This window comes from Hyposmocoma kahamanoa, unplaced genomic scaffold (assembly GCF_003589595.1).
Source record: "Hyposmocoma kahamanoa isolate Upper Pololo Valley unplaced genomic scaffold, ASM358959v1 217, whole genome shotgun sequence".
Taxonomy (NCBI): Eukaryota; Metazoa; Arthropoda; class Insecta; order Lepidoptera; family Cosmopterigidae; genus Hyposmocoma; species Hyposmocoma kahamanoa.
In genome coordinates, this window is record NW_020653738.1 from 198,267 (window position 1) to 221,469 (window position 23,203).

Below are 23,203 nucleotides of genomic sequence, written 5' to 3' on the forward strand. Positions count from 1 at the left end.
GGATTTGATAAAGATGCAAAAAGGTGTTACTATGCAAAAGACTTCAACGACGTGGAGTTGCTTATTGCTGTCAAAAATACATATATTTCTTCTCTACATCATGTTGTTTTTAAGCTGAATATTTGCAATTTGAAAGCAGAGATGGAAGCATCTCTAATTTCTTATGTCAACACACAGTATGCTAAACTTTATCAATATTTAAATGCAACTCTACATTGTTTAAAATAAGGTCGGTTCGAAGTTATATGTGTATGATTTTTTAGAGATGGCTTTGTCTTTGCCAATACCACCACACATTTCACCCAAACTGGCGAGATAAATAAATGTAGACTGTACAAATATTTCTCCCGGCCTGAGAATCGAACCCGGGTCCTCTGCGTGGCAGTCCACCATAACCGTTCGGCCATGGAGGTAGTTAAATACAGATTTAGTATAGTACAGATTTCTTATCAAGGTAAAACTCTAAATCTTTTCCCAATATTATGAGTTATAATGGCGAGATCAGTCTTCTCACCTTCGCTCGCCCGTAGACACTAAGTCGAACGATTCGACTAGGTGTAAACACTGTCAGGGTACTTGGTCGTCTTCCGAAAGCGACTATCGAGTAAACAAGTTTCAGCGTATTGGCAGCCGCGTCACACCACGGTGTAAACAGAGAGTTGACTGCGCCTCTTTCGGCAAGACGAAATATTGTGCCGAAGGTGGCAATCGACCATGTGTAAACACGCTGTTGCTCAAGTTGACTTACTAGTAGATTACAGTGTTAAAAAGCGACGTTAGTGTAGGGGAATTGAGCAACATTTCCACTTACTTCGCAACGCGCACGTTGACGTCGGTGAATAATTTATAAATAGATTGATTATTATAATTATAATATCCAGCGATATACAACCGAGTTCCTCCATTACGCATATGAAGTAAGCGCGAGAGTTACAAAAGTAACACCACAAGAATTGCCGGTGAGGGTAGTTGTCGACAACAAAAGAGTGCAGACTGATATGTTGCTGCCGTTTGCCAGTCACCCGTGATCATGGAGCGTGCAAAATCCGAAAATCTGATTTCCTCTTTCGAAGTTTCTGTGCTATATTTATTTATTTATTTAAAACAGCCAACAAGTACTAAATACATAAAAAGACTACACAATAAACAAACTAGTGATGAAGTGTTAAAAAATGTCATTTATTCACAATTTATACATGTAATTATATGATATGCAATATAAGACTATGCATAAAGAACACGGTGATAGAAATAGTTACAATACAAGTTTCTGTGGATATTTTTTCATGACGTCAAGTGATGGGACGAACAAGACGTTTGTCTGGAGGTAAGCGACAAGTCTGTCCATAATTTGCAACGCCACTCAGAGCTTTAAATCGCACGGATCTGAAGAGCACTGCCACTGTGTCCGTCACATTGAGACATAAATTTGCCAAGTCCCATGTGCCTGATTTACCAGCATTCGTGACCTTTAACCCCAGAAAGTAAAATGCTCACAAGTATGTCTTGAAATAAGTTTTGAATGTGTTTTTTGTATTGTTTCAGCAAGAATGGCTGCTCCAGATCTACAGAAGGAGAGGGTGAAGCGAATGTTTAGCTGGACGACAGTGGGGTGAGTATTTTCTTCTATCTACAAACTTCAGAAATGTTATATGTTTTAAAAGTTAAATATTATATCATGATAATACACATAACATGATATTTATTTATATTTGTAATTATTTAATAAAACATAGGAAAAGTTGTAAAAAAATTGCAATAATATTCTTACTTAGCAATAATTCTAATTAACTTACATTAATTGAGCATATACGTATATCCGATGCTTACATTACTGTTTTGTGTCACTGTAATTTTAATAAAAGAACATTTCGTTCATTCATTAATACATATTTTTATTATCAATCCAAAAATTGGACTAACACAAAGAAAAATTTCTTTGACCCGGATTGGAACCAGCGTCTGTCAGGCATGATAGTAATATTGTTATTATAATAACTAGTGCAGTATTTTCACAAAGATAATCGACTGTCGTGTCTGATCGTTCATGGCAGTCGCCTTGTCGTTTGCACTACAGAATCGTTTGAAATTGCGATTACAGACGACTGTCGTTCCAGCTCTTCCCATTGCCACGACAGTCTGTCGTTGTAACGTCAGTTAATCGTGTTGTTTTATATGTGAACAACTTCATTTAAATTTACAAGCCACGACACTTTATACTACACGACCGTCTTTCGTCACGATATAATGGGACTGCGCTATTATACGATAGCGGGTGTTGTTACTACATGGGTTCTTTCTCGGCATCGCAAACGTCTACACCAGTATTGAAACAGGTTCATATCAAGTCATATTTGTCCTTTTGGTGAGCACGAGTCCTTTCTGCAAGGACAAGGTTCTTCTTGCTGGTTTACTTAGCATAATAATGTAAATATCGTCATATTTTTAGCACTGAAAGTACATTCCCTACAAGAACGCCAACCAATTTATTTACATTCTATATCGACATAGTATTTATATTTCTTATTTTCATTAAGACACTTCTGAATGCAATCTTGTTTATTGCGAGAAAAAATTCCAGAAAAAAATAAATCCAAGAGCTAGTGGTGGAAATTTTATCGACATATTTAACTCGTTGATGTCTTATGTATGGCACGAATTTTTGTATGGGATATGTGTCAAACCATATTCGTTTGATACAACGCTTTTCTGGATACGCGTCTCTCCTAAGTGAGGGGGAAGAGGGAATGGGAGGGGGTTAGGCCAAGTGTCATATAGTTAGGCTAATAACAAGAATACAAATTGGAAATGAGACTATCTTTTCTTCGTCTTTAAATCGCATAAATATATGTATATGTATTTTTCAAACCATTAACGTTTTTCACTTTGACACATCATGTTACTGGCAATGACACTCTAACTTTTGTGTATAATTTGTCTATTAATAAATAATAAATAACGTACTCATCATAAACAATGGAAAAAAATAATTTCCATAGTCTAAGGTACACACTCATAGCCCCGCAATAAGGAAATCATGTATCGCGAAAAAATAAAGGGTCGCAAGTGTCATGGACACACACATAGACATACACAAATTACAGCCAAACTCACGAGAGAAATAAATGTAGACCATACAAATTTTTCTCTCGGCCCGGGAATTGAACCAGGACCTTTGCGTGGTTGATTAACATGGTAACCGTTCGACCCCGAAGGCAGTACCTCAATAGTAGTCCAATTCAAATTTGAAGAAAATAATCCACCTCTAAAGGTGGCAAGTAAGAGGATGAATCTGGTTTATTGAATTTTTTCCAATTCTCAATGAAAATAAAATGATATGGTGACCTAGAGCTTCGCTAATGACGGAAATGGCAGAAAGATGAGAAGACTCCTCAACAGTGTACAATAGGTCTCTTGTGTTTGGGCTTTCGTGGCTGTTGCAGTGGTACACATAATCCCGCAAATCTAGACATTTCTCCGTTCATAGCGCGTTTGCACGCTGCATCCTATTCGTATTTGTTCCGAATCCGAGGCTATACAAATCTAGAGAACTCGGACCCACTTCGGATGCCGCTAGTGCACTAAGCCCGATGCGAAACCGACAAAATAGGAGTATCGCCTGTACGTACACCTAGAGAAATGATTTCGTACCGTCATTTCTCCAATTCGGAACTGGGAGTCTCCATTTGACGTGCGTCCAAAACAATTATGAGAAGATGAACCTGATTTCCACTATATCTATCTAATTTGTGAGTTGAATGAACTATTATTTCGATTTGAAATGTCAAAAGTTTTATATCTGCCAGTTGTGAATCGCAATTATGCGCCTCGACTCGGAGAGACGCAGTTTCCGATCTGGAAAGGTAATCAAAACAAGCCGCTGGGCTGACACGAATCGGACGTAGTACGAAAACGCTCTAATTGCCATAATTTCATAGAACTTTAGTAGAAATATACTATTGATTTGAAATATAATGTTCCTTTTTAACAGACTTCAAAAAGGAGGAGGTTTTCAATACGACTGTATTTTTTGTGTGTATGTTGCGAGATTACTCCGGTTTTGTTGATTATTTTATGTTGGAAAGATACCCCAGTATTGGTCCCATTTGAGTTTGAAGAAAATATTCAACCTGTAAGGGTAGAAAATTAAGTTTATTACATTTCAACCATTTTCCCTTAACCGTTTGCAATAAAACTTGGCAAATAGACGTAATTCCACAAACTTTTGAAGTTAGTTTTTTTTTATGAAAAAGGTATAATTAATAATTAGGTCTTTAAATAAAGAGAAATCCAAAAATTTGTACACTTCTTTAATGGTATGTTGTCCTGGTCATAAAAACAAAGTTTTTGCAGGAAAATAAAGTTTTTTTACGTTAGAATCCTAGATAACTCAGAAACATGCTACATGGTGATGTCAACAACAAGTCGACTATGACCTCAGTTCTCATTACAACTTTGTTAAAATCCTATATAGTTTTTTACGTAAGGATTACAATTTTTTAACAGACATCCTTTCCTAATAAGGTCGTAAATCGCATACAAGTACACATGGCATGTAGGTTACGAGGCAGTGGAACCGAGCCGGCGGCGGCACGCGAAAGTGGCTCTTGCGTCACCGGGTCAGCGGTAATGTTGCATCAGACGGTTACCTGTTTGATTTTGTCGCGAGATCGAGAATGTAGATGATTTTGTTTTTATTTTACACTAGTTGCCACGCGTGACTTCGTTTCCATCTAGTTTATTTTAGTAAAGAGCTTCGCTTAATTGATTGTGTTCGAAGTTCCTCTATTTGTTGCATAAAATAATCACCCTTAATTAAAGGCATCTATGGGGCAATTGCGTGTTGAAATGGTCTAAATTAAACATTTTGTTTTGACATCTCTTGCCATTTGCCCCCCATTAAAGAGCAAAGGGCACAAAAGGGCGTTAAGATCACAATCACTCCTATATCGCACACGGAACCAAATACTGTTGTAACTCAAAAATGGAGGACTTGAGAAAACTCGATTTGAATGTTGAAAAATTACTGAATGGAACCAATAAATTTATATTATCGTTTATAAAAGGATAACTAAATATTATACATAAATAAAAAAAATCCATTATTCGCAATTTCATTCAGTATTTTCTTAACTCTAAAATCACCATATATCATTATATTAGTATATATATTTACATTAGTATATACAATTTTTGAGTATTTGGTTTTATACTAATTATGTGAAAAGAAATATCCCTAAAGATAATTTATTACCCTGCCCGGGGTTTACGCAGATGGTTTTACCCCCTTGCATTAATCGCTTTGGAATAATTCACGGCATAAAGAGAAAATCAACCTCCCATTCAAATTCATCTAACCATTCTAACTTGAGCGTAACATACGCCCATACATTCATTCAACTTTCGCGTATTCATAAATTATTCTGTTTGTACCATCTTGGTAGGTATGTGAAGTTAATTATTATAGTTTGTATGAGTTCACAAAAACCATTTATAATATCAAAAGTCTATGTTTAACGACAGAAATAAGTTAATTAAAAATAACTGTGTATCATTATAAACCTTGAGCTTACCTGTTAGAGGAAATCATTTTCCATTTTTAATATTTGCAGTCGAAAACAAAGCGTATGAAATGTAACTATGCGCCCTTTTAATATTGATATAAAATAGATCCTGCAGTACCAAGAACGTATCCTTAGAATTGTTAAGTAATCATCTTTATTCTTCCTAGATTTTTTCACGAACTCATCCAATTTTCACTTTTGTCTATGAACACGGAAAATAAGGCAGCATGGACTACAACTTAATAATGTTATTCAGTTTTTAAAGTTACATATAGCGCCATCTATTATTTTATGCGCGAACTATTTAAATGCGACTTAGACTCGTAATGGTTCTGCAAGCGTCCGCTTGGTGGCGCTTTAAGTATCTTATTGATTTTTTTTATAAAGCAATAATTTTGTATCTTTTTTATGCTAATTAGGATTCATTAATATACTTGAACATTTTCATTTTTATTAACGTTTCCTATTCTCATTGATGTCGGTGACCTTAAGGATGTTTGTAAAAAATACTTTAGGTGGATTGGCTTGAATATAATATACATCATAGACGGTGTAAACTTATTATATATCGTATTGGTAGGTTGAAATTATAATTTACGTTATTGTTCGTCACTAAATTTCAAAATTTGAAGCTTATATTAGTGACATAAATTGCATTGCTTGATGTGCTAGGTGTAACTACAATTTAGTGGTCAATAGATCGAGAGAGCATCGCAAGTATTTATATTTTAAAAGCTTAATGGCTTTAGTTGTCCATAAACTTTGGTGATTTATTTTAAACTTTAAATAAAAGGGTCGTTTGATTGTCGACCTCATTGTAAGGCGGACAGCTTTTGAATTGACATGTGTACACCAGTCAATTATAATGCGGAATGAAGCATGTCGATATTTAGGTGGTTTAAAAAAAAATCATCTAAAAATTATCAACCAAGTGACTGCAAATAATTATGCTAGCTTATTCAAATAAAAATTGTGTTATATAGACGTTTAATACTACTCAAACAAAGTATTAGAAAATTTATCACCTTTTCCTCTGCTGGACAAAGCCTCCCCTGAGCACGCCAACTTTCCCGGTCTAGGAGAGTCTACTTACATTCTCCGTCCGCCGAAACAATTACTGTGAAATAAGTAACATTCGATTGAATTAAAAGATGCGTGATATGAATGAAGCTTCATACTTGACGTTGTGTTTTCATTTGGTCGATTATTACTTATTTGACATGAAGACATTGTGAGAATGCATTTTGAACCACTGTCAGTGATCCGTCTTACGGTAGTTTTTGTTTATGTAAACAATGATGTAAACACTCATGCTGTTCGATCTGTCACAAAAAAATACATTATAATAATTAATTTAACATGTTTGTCTAGTCTAAAAAATGCAAAAAAATTAAGTGAAACGTGACCTAGGAACTTTTTTAATGGTCAAGTGGCTTGCACACCGGTTTTCATGGTGTCATGGTGGTTTCATCACTCAGGTTCGATCCCCGGCCGGAAAAATCTTGTAGAAATCTTTTCTATATTGTCTCGGGGTTGAGTGTTTGTGGTGCCGTCGTTGTTTCTCATTTCCATAGTACTTTGGGATCAGAGCAACGTAGATATTTGATGTTGTCAAATTTTTATTTTATTTTTTCATTATTTATAATCATTATCATAAATTCTTCATGGACCGATTAGATGGCCACATCCACGGATTAGGCCGTTTAATCGGCCCATGTGTACCTGCCATGTGTAACCAGGATCCAGATATCGAAGGGCGCTTTCCGAGCTACTCAGAACATTCGAGTTAAGCGTTGGATTCGGATTCGTATACGATATCGTTATCCAACAGCGTTTACGGAGTTAGTCGGTGAAATAGAAATCAGAAAAGAAGAAAAATTAAATCCTTTTATAAATTTTTAAGACTTTAAGGGCCTAAAATATAGGATTGCATTATTTAGTCTTGCATTAGAATATATTAATAAAATTGAACAAAATCCAGACTTTGTTTAATAAGAGATTTCCAAATTACATTCTTGCTTTGTAAACAATTGTAACTTTTATTCGCTAATTGTGTTCTGAATAACGTTTGTAGCCTTTGCCGATCGAGAAGGTCGAGTAATCGTGTGACGTCATTTCTGTTCGGTTTCGAATACGACAGTTTGACGTTCAGTCAGTTTGTAATTAAAAAAGAAAATAAATCGTACGATATGAAATCGAATCGAATCGACAACTGAGTTGTCGTTCTAAATCAAACCCCAGGAAGGAAAACGATCTTTAAGAGACTCGGTTATTCTCCAACTGCTACGACTAAGAGTCGGAACTCCATCTTGAAGAAAGAATATTGACAGTAAAACGCGTTAGAATTCGGTTTTCGAAAATTCAATGTAAAATTTCTGGATGTTACTTTAAACTAAGATACTTGCACTAAAGTTAAGTACATCTTAAACTAATGCTTGTCTTTTGCATTGCAAGCATTGGTTTAAGATGTACTTAACTTTAGTGCAAGTGGACATAAATATGTTACTTAGAAGGAACTGACCCTTACAATTAACGCTTTCGACCGGCATTATAATAATTACAACTTTTTTATTTAAAAAGCCAATAGTTTGTCATTCATTACATCTATTTGACAAGTTTTATTGAAATCGGTTACCGGAAAGAGTGCGAAACCGGATTCATCCCCTAGTTTCAAACCCTTAGAGGTAGAATATTTTTTTCAAATTTAAATAGAATCAATATTGAGGTATTCTCTTTCCAACAAAAAAAAGAATAATCAAAATCGGTTCACAAAGTCCGGAGTAATCGCGTATCAAACGTACAAAAAAAAATACAATCAAATTAAGAACTTACTCCTTTTTTAACTCGGTTAAAAACAAATAATTATCCGCGTTGTATTGAGATGGGACAACCCGTATATCCGTCCTGGTAAAAAGATTTACCAATCAGCGTGAAGGTACTCACCGATTGTTGCCCAGGGTCATCGAGTATATAACCAGAAATAGAAACGAAATAAGGTCCATTCATCCCTGGCAACGCATCATGCAAATGGGCCTTATACCACTTTTAAATATCAACTCTCGTTTGCGCTGAAATCACAAGTTAGAAAACTGAAATAGTACAGCGCCAACAACTGACCAAAAATATTTTGTATTTAATGTAATAAAGATAATATCTCTAACAATGGGGGGGCTGTTCCATTCCGTGGTGTGGGAAAAACAGCAAAACATCTAATTACAAAACAAACGGAATCACAATTCATCGGTAATTAAATATTAAATAAGTAATATTGCAATTTTCGTCCATTATAGCAAAGCTCAAGTTAAACTGATCGATTTGAAGTGAAACAATTGACGACACCCATCAATTGTTTCGAATTCGGGCTGGCCAATCGGAGCACAGTTGTCACCGTAATGATTTGGCAGAATAGCTTTCAAACAAATTAAATGACATTTCGTCTCTATTTTTGGTTATATACTCGATGCCCAGGATACGCCAGACGTACGAGGAGCACGGACTTTCGGGCACTTTTCTTAGATAATGAATATAAAATCAGTGAATTACATAGTCAATGCACTATCCAGTTACGGCAATGTTAGAAGGTGGTCAATGGCCTATGAATTGCCTATAATGCCTAGGTAGCCAAGCGCAACTAATGAGCAGCATTTGATAAAGATAACCCAGAGTGATGGACGGTTCGCTTTCTTTTTGCAATGTTCCTTTTAAATAAGAAAAGTGAATTTATTAGAAAGCGTTGTTAAATAATTGGAATTTACCATAAATCAATGTCGATTACTTTTTGGCCCTGATTTGTTTATTTATTTTATTGAAAACGTATGGAGTTCTTTTTTTTTTAATCTAATTCGCGTATATTTATAATTTATAAATATGACGGGTCACCCGTGACCATGGGACCTGTAAAAAGCCCGAAATGTTGGTTTGTTTGAAAAACAAATATACGCGAATTAAATCCGGAAAAATAGTTTCATAGCTTTTTGAAAACACATGAAAGTAGCATTTACAATACCACTAAAGCACTTGCAAGTCAAGCTGATAAAAATAAAAACAGAATAAATAAAATTACAAGTACATAGGGGAAATAAAAAGTATATATACTACGCACAGTATGCTACCCATTCTACTGGATGTATGTGCTACATGCTACTTTATGAGCGAAGATTCAATATTTAAAATATAAATTAGTTTTACGTGTAAATTTTGTAACAATAATATAATACATTGTATGGTAATGGCGAGTTATTAATAGATTTATACTAGAGTTGCAATGAATACTCGGTTACTATTCGGCTTATTCAGCCTATTTTTCGCCCGAATACCGAATACCTACTACGTTCCGATTCTGAAAGGTAGAGGTGCTGGTGAAATTACAGGCACACGAGACTTTTCAAGTTTGTCCCAGGATGTCAGGGGCATTGGCAGTGTTCCTCATATCTTTGCGATTTAAAGCTCTGCCACTGCTATGGACAGGCGTGTCGCTTAGCACCAGGCGCATGAATTGTTTGTACCGTCACGTATAATATAAAAAACCCACCTAAAACATGAGGAAGAAATAAGAAAAATCGTGTTACTAATATTAATGCTGAACATACATTGTAAGTTCAAGAAAGCACAGTATTTCACTTATTTTTGTAAGAAATAAAAAATGTAACACACCAATTGAAAACCACCTCTTATTATGTAGTTTAGTTATGACTTAAAGGCTAGCAAATTCAACCAAGTACTTATTATTCGCAAACCAAAACAAAATTTTTTTTTCAAAATTTATGTTCATATAACTTATGTGAAATAAACAATTATTAACTTCGTTATGACGTCAATATGATGTCAGATTATTAACTTGAAAATTAAATTACCTTTTTTGTTTTACAACATTGAAGTATCAATTATAACTGAAGTTCAACATCATGAACCGTTTTATATGTCCTACTGCAGAGCACGGGTTTCAGGCAAAGGTGTAGGCTATAGTCCGCCATGCTGACCCATGCTCAGCCACGATCCTTGCCGAAAATTCGTTATCATATTATTCGTTGTAACACTAGTTTATACCTAAACAAAGAAACTTTTTATTGTATATATTTATAAGATTTTAAAAATACGTGTCAGCTTCCTCCGTCACCATTGGCCCTACGAGCTCCGGATATTATTGTTTAACACATAATGTAATGTATACATCTTATGATTATTTGTATTTTTTATTGTTAAGAAATACTGTTGTACTTACGTTTTTAAACAAATATTTTTTAAATATATAATTACTGTTAAGCATTTTATAAAAATATGAGGTGTATTTTAGTATGTGTACTCGAAACATAATTAATTAGAGCAATATCAAATACACAATTGTACTTGTTCTTACTGCAGCGGGAGACACAATTGAGTTAAATATAAGGCGGTGATAAAATTTAAAGAGACTTCGATATAAAATAATGTACTCCAAATTGTCACCATTCAATTCTACAAGAACGTACAGTAACTTTGTACTGGAGTTGGATAGGGAACAGCCTGTCGTAGGGTTACCATATTATTGTATTATCATCGGATTTTCTTACTACAGGAACTTTCAAGTCGTTCGGTGAAATGGAAATAATAATTTATTGTGTATTATTACTGACGGCAAATAAGAAATTACCAACGAGGGTCTATTAGAACCAGCAGAGCAAAGACGTATAAAGCAATGATGGACTGTAAAAAAATATTTGTAAAATTTTTTTACAGAAAATAATTTCACAAATAAAGAAAACAAAGTTACTGAAATGCGAAAAATGGATTGTATATACAAATGTTACCGGCTGATTTCACGTCATATTTACACACTAGATTTTACCTATTCTTAAAGTAATGCAACCAAATTAACACCTTTGATGATTGAATTAAAAAAAAATAGGAAGTGATATGAATAATCACTCTTTATAAGATACGAGTTTGAGAATGTAAGGCTTCGATTTGTGAACCGGTCTCGATGCCACTTTTTTTTGTTGGAAAGGGAGTAGTGGTCCCATTAAAATTTGAAGTAATTATTCCACCTCCAATTGCGGCAAATTGGGGGATGCATCCGATTCATAGAATTTCGCGTACTTTCCGTTAACCGGCCGCAATAAAACCTGGCAAATGGATGTAATTCCACAAACTTTTGAGATCAGTTTTCTAACAAAAAAGTTAAAATTATAAGGTGGACGTGACTACCTTCTGTTTAAATAAATATATCTACAACTGAAAAGGCGGGCAAAAGACAGACATTTGTTTCTTTCAGTGGTGTGAAAACGTATATCGGCAACAGCCAGTGTTTAATAAGAAAACAAATAAAAAATTAGCGAACACACGTACACCTGCCCAACGAACGACACAAAAACAACATAATAATGTGTCGGATAATGCGCGAACACATTTGTCAAGGTAGGAAACGAAAAAACACAACAAAAAATTGTTCTAAGTTGACATAACCTGTGCCATTTTGGCATATTGTGTTTAGCTGATGTTAACCACTGTATTTAATCAAGTGTGCGCAAATATTATGACTGTTTTCCAAAGAAAATAAGCGGACATTATTTATTATAACCTCATTACATTGGATTACCTAGTTACAGTTTGTGCCTATTCCACTGGGAGGCAAACGTGATGATTAATAGGAGCTAATTATTCTCTGTGTGGGGTTCAGCGCAGTACGATAAAAAAATGAACAAGGACGCAACTGAAAAAAATGTTCAGGTAAGGGTTCATCAAAATCGTTGGCATAATGGGAATAGGATCGATCTATTAGAGCGTGAGATGATAACTAAAAGACGAAAAAACCGAAAAGGATACCAAAGAAAAAAACTCTATTTAAACCGCCTTTTAAAAAAAAGTCAGCGGCACATGTATGTATTTTTAATTCTCGCAATTACGAACATGTTACTGTACATAGTTCAATATAATATAGTAAGTAAATAGATTTAAAAGTTTAGAGAAGTTGACAGTAATGGATTTTCATACTTACTTTGCAGGACTTGGCCTGAACTTGGCCTGACTTGACAGAAGTCGCACTGTTCATAAATGACAAACTTTCCGTGTTCGTTTTTTTGAAAGTAAAAATAGAAAAAGAAGTAGAAAAAATATTTTTCACCTTACTAGCTCAGAAAGGCTTTCTTTCTCAATAGAAATCAGCGCGTAAAAGCGTTTTTGCACGCTAGCGAGGAATAGGTTTTCTGAAATTCGCATTTGACGATTGACCCCCATGGGTGGATGTACACCCATGCACCTAACTTTTTCTTTTCGGTGAAAAAAAAAAATGTCACGTTCATCTACGCGATTTGTCGTACATACATTACTTATTAAGTAATATAAATCAGTTGGTATATTTTATTCTTATTATTGTTCACATTAAATTGACAATGGTGACTAAAAATAAAATGTAAAAAATTTTGTTATATTGTTTTAATTCATCGAAGAAATTAAATTATTTCAATAATCACACAAAATTATTTATTGGGGAGGTTCAAATTCAGAATAAATTGAAATTCTCCTCCTCATCCTTGGCGCCTTGGGGTCTAATTCTTTAGAAGTATGACGCAATTATGGTCTACTAACTTTTGCTTATGACATCTTGCGAGGAGATTCCGATTGCCCACATTTGGTGGCGCAACTGGTGTACCTGTTTGTCCCTCCCGCTAAATAATATTGATCTACGGCCACGCGTTCATCTGCTGGCAATGCCGGCCGGTGCGCACCGTGTCTTACAGTAAATCATCGCTTGTTCGCGCTCTGAACTGTCTTAATGACCTTCTGGTATCTGCACCAGACTGTGATATTTTTACTAGTGGATGGGTGACTGCGTGCGATGAATGTTTGAGGTTTTGTGAGATGATGAATGAACGACGGTCTTCTGTAAATTATTAATACAAATTGTCTATTTATGAATTTCCCAGTGTTTTGGTATTTTGTTGTAATTTTATGAAATAAATAAAAATACTGCAAAAAAAATGCATTCGGGAAAGATTCTTTCAACATAACTCGAGAATAAGTAATGTGATGAATAAATACATTTTTTCAAATTATCTTTTGTAATCTCTACATATTCTATAGACAGACAATTTGTACCTACGTACGCCTAAAGCGACGACGTGTAGGCATTGAAAAGGCGAGAGTTACGCTATTTGTCTATATACTATGCTTCAAGTTTAAGTAAATATACATTGCCTATTTGATATTTTTGTGTGTGAGAATAATTTATATTATAAATACTTACATATCCTTCGTCGCAATAGTGTTTGTGTCATTACAAGCAATACTCGATCATAATACAACGTTCATCACGTCATCTAAACATTATCCATGGCCGTCACCTCGTGAACTGGAATTTCCATAGTTCGCACATCATTGTTCCACTAGTCCTTTGCTTAATGTGTTTATTATTTATTAGTAAATTGACAGCAGAAATTTATATTAAATTATGTGGAGAGATCAGATTGGGGACGTCCTTAAAAAAGGTCGGGTTAGAACGACGACGACGTGGCATCGTAACGCGCTTACTTTCGCACCGCAGCACCCCTCCCCTTTTCGTCTCCTGGCCCTCTGGGGTCTAGTCCTGTTCTCCGTCGGACACAATGTCAAGTGTGAAGCTTTATTCGCATTTTTCATCTTTTATTTTGGTCAAGTAGTAACGCTCTAATCTAAAAGTTTGAAATAAATATTGTAAATGTTAAATGTATTCGAACGTATATTTAAAAGAGCTACCCCTAGAGTTTCTTGCTCATTCTTCTCAAGGGACTCTGCCTTACGAATGAGCAGTAGAGTTCAATTAATATGACGATGTCAAGTCTAATTTGCTTACATAAGAAATAAAGAAGATTTTAATTTCTTTTATACTGGCGAAAGCAAAAAGAAACAATCGACGATCTGTGTCGGGAGGTTTGGTTAAGATGAATATTAGAACTATTGACATTATTCCCATAAACTTACACTTAGGGCGCGTTCCCACTATGTCGTCACGTTTTATTATCGTTGGACGACTATCGTGTCTAGCCTGTTCCCATATCACGACTTTCTGTCGTGGACGGTTTTTTATCGTTGAACGACTGTCGTGACTAGCTATTCCCACTAGATCGTGACGACAATTTATCGTTTCACGGCAGCCTCCTTGCCCATCTCTGGCTACAACCCAACGCTACTGCAAAGCGAGCAGAGGGCGCGATGTACGAGAGGGGAGGGCAGGAAGCGGAATACGTGCGAACAGCTATAAATCACGTTTTTATCGTGACTTTTTTATCTTCCAACGACTGTCGTTCTAGCTGTTTCCACTGTGACGACAGTTTGTCGTTGTAACGATAAAAAATCGTGAACGACAGTTAATCGTGTCGTGCTATATGTGAACAACTTCATTTAAAGATACAAGCCCCGACACGTCGCGTGTAAACTGCACGACAATATGTCGTCACGACGTAGTGGCAACGCGCCATTACAGACCGTATGTTCAAGTCATTAGAGTCAATCTTGCAGTGTTGGTGATCCTGTACAAGTGAAATCTGCTAATCCCAAAGCATTATTTAACACAATGACATAAAAACCGTAATATTTTATACATAATTTTTATGATGGTATCGAAATTTTCACATCTCTGGATTCTGTTCAAAGTGCACTTCAGATTTTGTCTATTATTTTTTAGCAAAAGCGACATTATCAATTATTTGCTTACAATTACTATCAGATTCAAATAAATAAGTTACCATTTCGATTTGGGTACAATTAAAAGAAAACAAAATGTCAACACTGCACAGGTGGTTAAAAAATAATTATTAAAATGACAGAGAACGAACTAAATGGGCGGGTGGAAAGTTAATTTCCTGAATATAGGTATGTTTTTGCAGGTTTTACCGGATCACAATTAAAGCGTGTTGTACATAGGTCTATACTTTTATTTAAAAATTATGTGAATATATTCTTATATATTCTTCCTCAATTAGACGATCTTTGTATTTCTGAAATTCGCAATGAGACCAGTAATACATACCCATTGTTATAAGAAATCCATCGTCAGACATTAGCTCCGACCGTCACCTCTGACCTGCGCCTGCGTCGTTTCACTGTCGCGTGATCTTGCACCGTTTGCTACTGCGCAAGGCTGCTGTTATTCTTACTAAGTATCCTCTTTAATAGCCTTTTGCCTGTTTTAATTATGTTTAGTATAATATTTCACTAAATAATAGTGAAATATAGCGTCATTGTCAGTTCCGTCTATGACCCCGAATATTTGTTGTTCGAGACGCTGGATTGCTTTAGCGAGAGGAGTAAGAGAACCCAAAGCCTATAGCTAGCTTTGATAACAGTCGACAGATTCTTGTTGTTATGATATGTATTACAAAACACTGTATTGAGCCTTGTAGTGTTTTGGTTTGACACATTAGAACCTGCAAGAGCTAAACTGTTAACTGCCGCCATTGACTTACAAATAAATGGACGACGGGTCTAATACAAAAACCACGAAAAAAATGTCCCACGTCAACCTATTTAAACGTAGTGACATGTAAAGGAATATGAAAAAACTAAAACGTTGAATTGAAATTGTAATGTCATCGCAGTGCTGTCTAATTTTGCTTGTTCCGCTGTCAATCGAACAAACGAAGACTAAAGCGTGAGTGACGCTCTGTATAAGATTTTAACGCCCTATAAGTTCGGACACTTTTTAGCGCGGACCCGACGTCCATATAATTGTAAGTCAATGACTGCCGCGGATTTTTTTCGTCTACCTTTAATTAGTATAAATATTAATCGGATTATAGAACATTTAACGTTTATGTGCACAGACTATGTGCATTGCAAACGCGATGTCATGCCTGAAAGCATTGTGCTAATACACAGTAGATCCCAGTCTATGACGACCCTTTTATGGTTTCAATGAACGAATGTCGACAATTAATATAACGTTATACATAGCATCATGATTATGTTTTAATATTAATAACAATGTATGCATCTATTTAATCTAAAATAATTTCAGTGCGGAGTACTAAAAAAATCCACCTCAAACATTGACTTACAATTATATGGACGTCGGGTCCGCGCTAAAAAGTGTCCGAACTTATAGGGCGTTCGTTATATTTGGTATACAGAGCGTCATTCACTCTTTAGTCTTCGTTTGTTCGACTGACAGCGAAGCAAGCAAAATTAGACAGTACTGCGATGACATTACAATTTAAATTCAACGTTTTAGCCTTTTCATATTCCTTTACATGTCACTACGTTTAAATAGGTTGACTTGGGACATTTTTTTCGTGGTTTGTGTATTAGACCCGTCGTCCATTTATTTGTAAGTCAATGGGAATTAGTGAAATGTTTTATTGAAATGGGTTACCCGAAAGTGCGCGGAACTGGATTCCTAGTTTGCCACCCGTAGATGTGAAACATTTTCTTCAAATTTAAATGGGTCCAATACTGAAGTACCTTCTTTCCTACAAAAAAGAATTATCAAAATCGATTCACAAATGCCGGGAATAACCGCGTTACATACACAAAAGAAAATAGAAATAACAATACAGTCGAATTGAGCACCTCCTCCTTTTTGATGTCGGTTAATAAATAGAAGAAAAAGAAAAAGAAACAAAGAAAAGGAATTGGAATGTTAAAATAAACACGTGATTTCCTATGATTGTGACTTTGTGAAGACGACTGTCAAAAACAGGCAGATTATCTTCATTCCTCTTATTAACGTTATGTCTGTCACCATTGACTTACAAATAAATGGACGACGGGTCTAATACAAAAACCACGAAAAAAATGTCCCAAGTCAACCTATTTAAACGTAGTGACATGTAAAGGAATATTGAAAAGCTAAAACGTTGAATTGAAATTGTAATGTCATCGCAGTACTGTCTAATTTTGCTTGCTTCGCTGTCAGTCGAACAAACGAAGACTAAAGCGTGAATGACGCTCTGTATACGATTTGAACGCCCTATAAGTTCGGACACTTTTTAGCGCGGACCCGACGTCCATATAATTGTAAGTCAATGTCTGTCACTATTTTTTTGTAAATAAAATGTAATGTACTGTGCAAGTGTAAGAATATTAATGTCTTTAAATCACTCAGATACACTGGTACATAGGTTGCAAATTGCCCTAAAAGCAAGTTTTTGCAGGACAAAAATGTTAAAAATATCCGCGGATTATAACTAATTTATAACTTAGGTATATAGTAGTAACACATTACAATGTCCTATATCCTAGAAAGATGGGATACATTCAAAGTGAATTAGTGACTTCATTATAAAATATGATTTTATAATTTTCTTCTTGAGATCTGTGCTATGTATAAATGTGACAGGACGAACAAGCCGCCTAGCCTGATGGTAAGCTACACGCCTGTCCATAACAGGCACATGGGAATTGTCAACTTATGTCTCAGAGTGACGGGCGCAGTGGCAGTGCCCCTTAGATCTTTGCGATTTAAAGCTCTGAGTGGCACTGCAGCTGTTATGGACAGGCGTGTAGCTTACCATCAGGTGCGCAACTTGTTCGTCCCGTCACTTGATATTATAAATTTCCAATCCAATCCAATATTCCACCAGCACCCTTACTCTTCAAAACCGGAACACTGTAATGTTGACATTACTGCTTGGCGGCAGAAATAAGTAACGTGTCATTACTGCTCTGGACGGATACTTTCACAAGAAGCTCTACTGCTACTAAACTACTACCTAACGAATGAGCAGGATAAAATCAAGTTCAAATTCAAAATAATCTTTATTTCATAGGCATTGACTTACAAATAAATGGACGACGGGTCTAATACAAAAACCACGAAAAAAATGTCCCAAGTGAACCTATTCCAAATTTAAATTGTAATGTCATCGCAGTATCGCGCTGTCAGTAGAACAAATGAAGACTAAAGCGGAGTGTCGCGCTCTGTATACGATTTTAGCGCCTTACAAGTGCGGACACTTTTTAGCGCGGACCCGACGTCCATATAATTGTAAGTCAATGTTCATAGGTAAGCATTGTTACACTTGAAATCGTCACATTGGTTAAACTCTACCGCTCATTCGTAAGGCAGATTCCCCTGAGAAGAATGAGCAAGAAACTCTAGGGGTTGCTCTTTGTAAATAACATTTGTACACATTCAACATTTACAATATATTGTTTTCAACCACCACTGCCTCCATGAGCTAAACGGGTTACTACCCCGGATTTTTGTCATCCAAGTAGGCAGAAGTTGTATAATAGTGTAAAGTTTTTGTTTCACTATAGTTTTCAACCTTGTGAATGGCAAATTTTGTACACCAACCGGAATCTTGTTTTAGAAGAGTATACACTGCCCCTTAAATGATTTTGTGACTTTGTGAAGACGTCTATCAAGAACAGCTGGTTTATTTTTATTCCTCGTATTAATGTTATGCCTGTCACTATTTTTCATAAAGAGATTACTATTACTCTTAACATAAATTACATTTTCATAGATGTACTGTGACGTTTAGTTTAATCAATAATACGATTTTAATTGTAATTTCCTGACCTATGAAATAAAGAAGCCATTGTATTAAACATTACCAAACGACATATCACTAATATGTTCATCGAAAATGATATAGAATAATTTTGGGAACGCTAGTAATTTTGACCGATGTTTAGTTCTGAAATTTCACATTTTCCGCTTTCTACCTCACACTCTCTCTCATCGTGCCGTAACCGCTAAACTTTATCTCGGTCGTACTTTGTTTAATTGGCCTCTAATTGCGCGTACGCATTTACTATGTACTTTAATTTGTAATAGACAAAAATGACCACAACCGGTATCAAAGTTGAATTTTAATTTAGTTGTTTAAAACAAAACTTGTGCTTAGAAGTAGAACGTGATATATACGTTGACACGGTTCTTTGTATTTCTATACAGTAAGTACAGGATATAACACACACAATAGCATTTTAAGAGTATTGATTTTTATTGAATATCATGAGGATAGTAGCAGTAGAGGTCCTTGTTCAGACAACCTGTGTGACAGAGTTCGTCCAGAGAAGTACTGCCCCCTTACCAATTTCTGTTGCCAAGCAGTAATGTGAGCACATGGGACTTGTCAACTTGTATTTCAGGGTGTCGGGCGTAGTGGCAGTTATCAGCAGAACCACTACTAGTTCGTCCCCTTATTTGGGAATATTAAAAAAAAAATATTTTTGTGGATTTTTTTTTTGAGCTTGTTTAGGTCAGTTTTTTATGATGCCAAGTGGCGGAACGAGCAATTTGTGCGCCTGATGGTAAGTAACACAGCTGTCCATAGCAGTTGCAGTAACATAAAGAGCTTTAAATCAGTAATACTCGACCAAATCGAACACTTGACATTGTGTTTTGATCTGATCGAGTAATTGCTTATTTGACAGCAGTATCATTGTTTGACAGTAATTGTATCGAACTGAGAACGGGAGTAGACGCCGAGGACGCATGAAAAGCCCGAAATGTTGGTTTATTTGGAAAAACAAACATTCGCGATTTGGAATTGAAAAATATAGTTTAATTTACAATAGTTTCAGCTTGTTATTTAATTACATACAAATCCCAATAGTTCGATCTCTGACACCTAAGCGTTATATTGACAGAGCTAATACAATTTTTAAGCCATTGTATAGTTAATGGTAATTAAAAGTTAATTGCGGCAAAAAATCAACTTTATTTCTTATAAGTACTTTTAAACAAAAATTCCAAAACGACACCCATCAAAATAAATGACATTCCAGTAAAGCAGGTACCGCATTTCATATATCTTGTTGGTGTTATCACAGAAGATTCCAAATGTACCGCTGACATAAAGACTAGAATCGCAATAGCAAACAGGCTTTCCGTAATAAAAAAAAACATATTTCCACCTCCAAATTACCTATACAACTGAAAAAAAGATTCATCAAAACCTATATCTGGAATATGGACAATACCGAGAGAGATTGGAGTCATTTGAAATGTGGTGCTGGAGGCGAATGGAAAAAATAAAATAGATTGAAAAGACTTCAACTGAGGAAGTTTTGGAAAGGGTTGAGGAGGAGAGAAGTCTTTTGAATGCAATAGAGAGGAGAAGGGGGAAAATGTTTGGACATTTGTTGCGTAATGACGAATTTGTAAGAGTGATAATTGAAGAGAGAATAGAAGGGAAAAGACAGAAAGGAAGACCAAGAATGGCGTATAGTGAACAAAGAAAAACGAAGATCATGGTGAACAGCTGTGGTATGTTGTGGTGGAGTGGAGAAAGCTACACCGACAAGAGTCTGGCTCTTAAATAAGATGATGACTTTTAGAGAATACTTCAGAATAAACTCCATAGAAACCCAAGTCATTTCCAAAGCCTTTACAGCAGGACGGAGTGACGTATGGATACACGTCAAGACTATCATCAATATGTGACTTGACTGCTCCCCTTGGCAGCTACTCTCTGTGATTGACGTACCAAGCTCGTTCCTGTGAGTCAGATCATACGCGGTTAGTACCACCTGAATCCGGGGGCTTACTGTTGTTGTCCGTCCAATATCCGTACGAACTAATTACTGTCAATTATGTAATACTCGTTCAATTAAAAGACAATGTTAGCTATGAAGCTTCATTTGCATCATGCGTCATTTAATTTAGTCGAGTATTACTTATTTCACGGTAATTATTAAACGGTACAGGGCCTGATTTTTAGTCTCCTGTACGTTATCTAAATTCTTGTCAAGGTGTCATTGTAACGTCATACAGCGATACGTATCTTTTTTTAATTTCGTATCCCTCTTCACACCCAAAACTTCGTAGTGGCACTTCATCGTGAAAATCATTATGTTTTCCAACAAGAAATAAAGCAATCATAGCTGTGATTAGAACGAAAATATAATCTGAGTTATTAAAAGGAATTACAGTCCATTTGTTCAGGTAGTTAACTAAATGTATTTAATAAAATATACATTTATAAAATGATTTTTACTTACCTACAAATACAAAATACAAATACTTAGCTTCATATGAAATTCCAAGCCTATTTTTATACCAATTGATTTGTAAAGTACCTACACGTTTCAATAAAAAGGTGTATCAAGATTGTTGTTTACATTTAGTTAAGTACCTAAACAAATGGACTATAGATTCAAAAAATTTAAGAGTTCTAAAGCCATACGATGTTTTAAAATGGTATTTTGAACTAAACTTCATAGACATTTGCTAACAATACAGTTTTTGCTTAAGAAAATGAAATTATCGATCTACTCCAACCGCACCATTTGAAAAAGATAAACTAACAGGCCGGAAATGTTTTTATGACCTACGTCAAGACTCCGTGTCCGACAGTGTGACGTTTATTGGTTGATACACAAAAATGTTGTTAAGGATGCTAGCTAAATCAAATAAAAAAAATTAAATCAGATCCGTGACTGGTACCAGAAATTGTCACTTTGATGCGAGTTTTCGACTATAAAGAAATTCAGGATGAGAATGACGGTCTACAAATTTCCATAGAATGACGCATGCTCTGCAGTGGTTGGCCAAAAGGTCCGTGCAATACCAAACTATAGATGAAAAACTGAAAAAAAAAGAATTGTTAAATATAAATGCGGTAGTTTTTGATGTCAATTGTAAAGATATGTGTGGTTTGGTATATAATAGTGATGAAATATGATACCTTCGTGGTTTACCAGTTCTAGGCGTTGTTCATGAATTTATAAAATATAAAAATTTTAAATATATAAAATTTCTCAATTTTTAATATTTAAAATTAAAATAATCAAAATTAAAAAAGTCTATTTATGTAAGTAAATTATATTCGAAATCGTGACATTGATTTTCTGTTTTCCATCCTCTAACCATTGGTTACACAGTACTATTCATTCGTGGACAGAATCCCTTGAGATGAAATAATTAAAAAACTCTCGGGGTTGCTATTTGTAAAAAGACATTTGGTAAAAGTACATTATTACAGAGGCCGGGGACTAAGGGATTGCCGGACGTGTATGAGTTACAAGGACAAGCGAAACCGAGGCCTTGTATTAATACGAGTCGAGTAATCCCAGTTCCCGACGAGGCATGTATTGATTTTTTCTCAAACAATGTTAGTAAATAATGAAAGTCTAAAGAGATGTTTAATAAAAAAAGTAAAAAAAATATTAATTAATATTAAAAGTATTATTTGACCTGTTAGGACATTTGCTAAAAAAATGCTATCGTTTTTCCAGGCATATTAATAATGAACTTCTGATGATGTACCTGAATGTGTATTGCTTTTCTCACTAGCACTCATTTTCGCAACCAAAATACAAAAGAGAGGAAGAAACAAAAGAATACCTACCAAAACTCTTTAGTTTAAATGTTACCGTCGTTTTCTTTTTTTTTAAGCAAGCGGTACAGACTGGTGTTTTAATTCTCGCAACTATGAACACTGGGCAGTTGGCTGTATGAGTTTTTCTTTTGCCTGTTTACATAGTTCATTGTAAGTAAATAGATTTAAAAGTTTAGAGAAGTGGACAGTAATGGATATTCATACTTACTTTGCACGCCTTGGCCGAAAAGACGCATGGCCCATAAATGTTTTTTGAAACTAATGCAAACATTTCCTAACATATTTGAGAAAAGAACATTTTTTACGGTATTTATTTCAAATATTATAGTTCGAGAAACAACCTGAAAGAGCTAAATTGATTACTACTATGGACTTTTGCTATCCTAGTACGCA

At 35.2% G+C, this 23,203-nt stretch overlaps 1 protein-coding gene across 1 annotated transcript in view; it reads left to right on the top strand.

Annotated features, from left to right (window-relative positions):
* Positions 1–1,547: 1,547 nt before the first annotated feature.
* The window catches only part of LOC113227802 (ABC transporter G family member 23), a 148,498-nt gene continuing 126,842 nt past the window's right edge, over positions 1,548–23,203 (top strand). Inside the window, exon 1 of the mRNA XM_026460823.1 lies at positions 1,548–1,612. Coding sequence (XP_026316608.1) covers positions 1,551–1,612 — 62 coding nt within the window. The 5' untranslated portion in view covers positions 1,548–1,550. The remainder of the gene's footprint in view (positions 1,613–23,203) is intronic.